This window comes from Chlamydomonas reinhardtii, chromosome 2 (assembly GCF_000002595.2).
Source record: "Chlamydomonas reinhardtii strain CC-503 cw92 mt+ chromosome 2, whole genome shotgun sequence".
Taxonomy (NCBI): Eukaryota; Viridiplantae; Chlorophyta; class Chlorophyceae; order Chlamydomonadales; family Chlamydomonadaceae; genus Chlamydomonas; species Chlamydomonas reinhardtii.
In genome coordinates, this window is record NC_057005.1 from 3,939,274 (window position 1) to 3,940,698 (window position 1,425).

The 1,425-nt window shown below is 60.8% G+C and overlaps 1 protein-coding gene across 1 annotated transcript in view; it reads right to left on the reverse strand.

The window, feature by feature from the left end:
* CHLRE_02g096551v5 (uncharacterized protein) overlaps positions 1–1,425 on the reverse strand; it is an 18,296-nt gene that overhangs the window by 3,764 nt on the left and 13,107 nt on the right. Inside the window, exons 14-16 of the mRNA XM_043059642.1 lie at positions 1,204–1,289; positions 680–832; positions 148–279 (exon numbers count right to left, since the gene is read on the reverse strand). Coding sequence (XP_042927276.1) covers positions 148–279; positions 680–832; positions 1,204–1,289 — 371 coding nt within the window. The remainder of the gene's footprint in view (positions 1–147; positions 280–679; positions 833–1,203; positions 1,290–1,425) is intronic.

The window sequence follows — 1,425 nt, forward strand, 5'->3', positions numbered from 1 at the left end:
ACACACACACACACACACACACACACACACACACACACACACACACAGAGAGACGTGCACACAAACAACCCCTCCCCCCCCACATACACCTGCTCCCCCCACCAACACATCCCCCTCCCCACACACACATTACACGCCCACACCCACATGCACGGAGAAGTATCCAAAGCTGTCCACGTCGCCCGCCTGCGGCCCCACGTGACACCACACCACCAGGTCCCGCCGGCTGGGCGTTAACTCCGCCGCCACCACCCGGTACGGCAGCGCCGCATGCACAGCCTGTGTGTGGTTGTGTTTTGTGTTTGAAGGGGGGAAGGTTGTGAGTGTGTGTGTGTGTGTGTGTGTGTGTGTGTGTGTGTGTGTGTGTGTGTGTGTGTGTGTGTGTGTGTGTGAAGGAGGAAGGTTGTGCGTGTGTGGTTGTGGTTGTGCTGGTGGTGGGTATGTGTGTGCCATCGGAAAGCAGCACTTTCCCCACAGCCCCATCCCGACTCCCATGTCCATTCCACGGCTCCCCACCCCCACAGCCCCCCACTCCCACAGCCAACCCCCACAGCCCCCAACCCCACAGCCCCCAACCCTCCACCCCCCACAGCCCCACCCCCCCACCCGCACAGCCCCAACCCCCCACCCGCACAGCCCCCCAGACCCCCACAGCCCCCCCCCACCCCCCCGCACTCACGTACTGCTTGGCCCGCCTCACGAGCTCGCCCTGCAGCGTGTAGGTGCTCACAACCAGCGGCCGCCCGCCGCCGCCGCCGCCGCCGCCGCCGTCGTGGGGCCGGTGGATGGACTCGCGCAGCACGCGGCCCTTGCGGTCGGTGATGAAGCGGATCTGTGGGGTTATTGTTGTCGTTGTTGTTGATGTCGTTGTGCTGAACATATCATATGTGTGTTATGCTTGTACACATGTGGGTAGACATGTTTGTGCACGAAAGCATATGTGCACGAAAGATTTAGAAGGCAGAAGCATGGCAAGGTTAGGCCTCTCTCCCCCCCTGTTCCTCAAAGGTTGCCTACCGCCAACCACTTCCTTGCTTACTCATAACATTACTCATCAACCCCGACTCGGCTGTCAAAGCATAAATCTCTTCTTGTAATGCCGCATTCATGAATAGGCCACGCTCTGCTCCTCGCTCTTTTGCATTGGGTTCGGTTTACTTTGGGCTGGTACTTACAACCCAATCCTGCCACCCTCCCACCCACCATCCACAGCGTGCGGCACTCCAACAGAAAGTCGCCCAGGGGGAACTCGTCCAGCAACGCCGCCTCGTGCTCATCGTCCAGCATGCCTGAAGAAAATGCGGGGGGCGGGGCGGGGCGGGGCGGGGCGGGGGCGGGGGCGGGGGCGTGTGTGTGTGTGTGTGTGTGTGTGTGTGTGTGTGTGTGTGTGTGTGTGTGTGTGTGTGTGTGTGTGTGTGTGTGTGT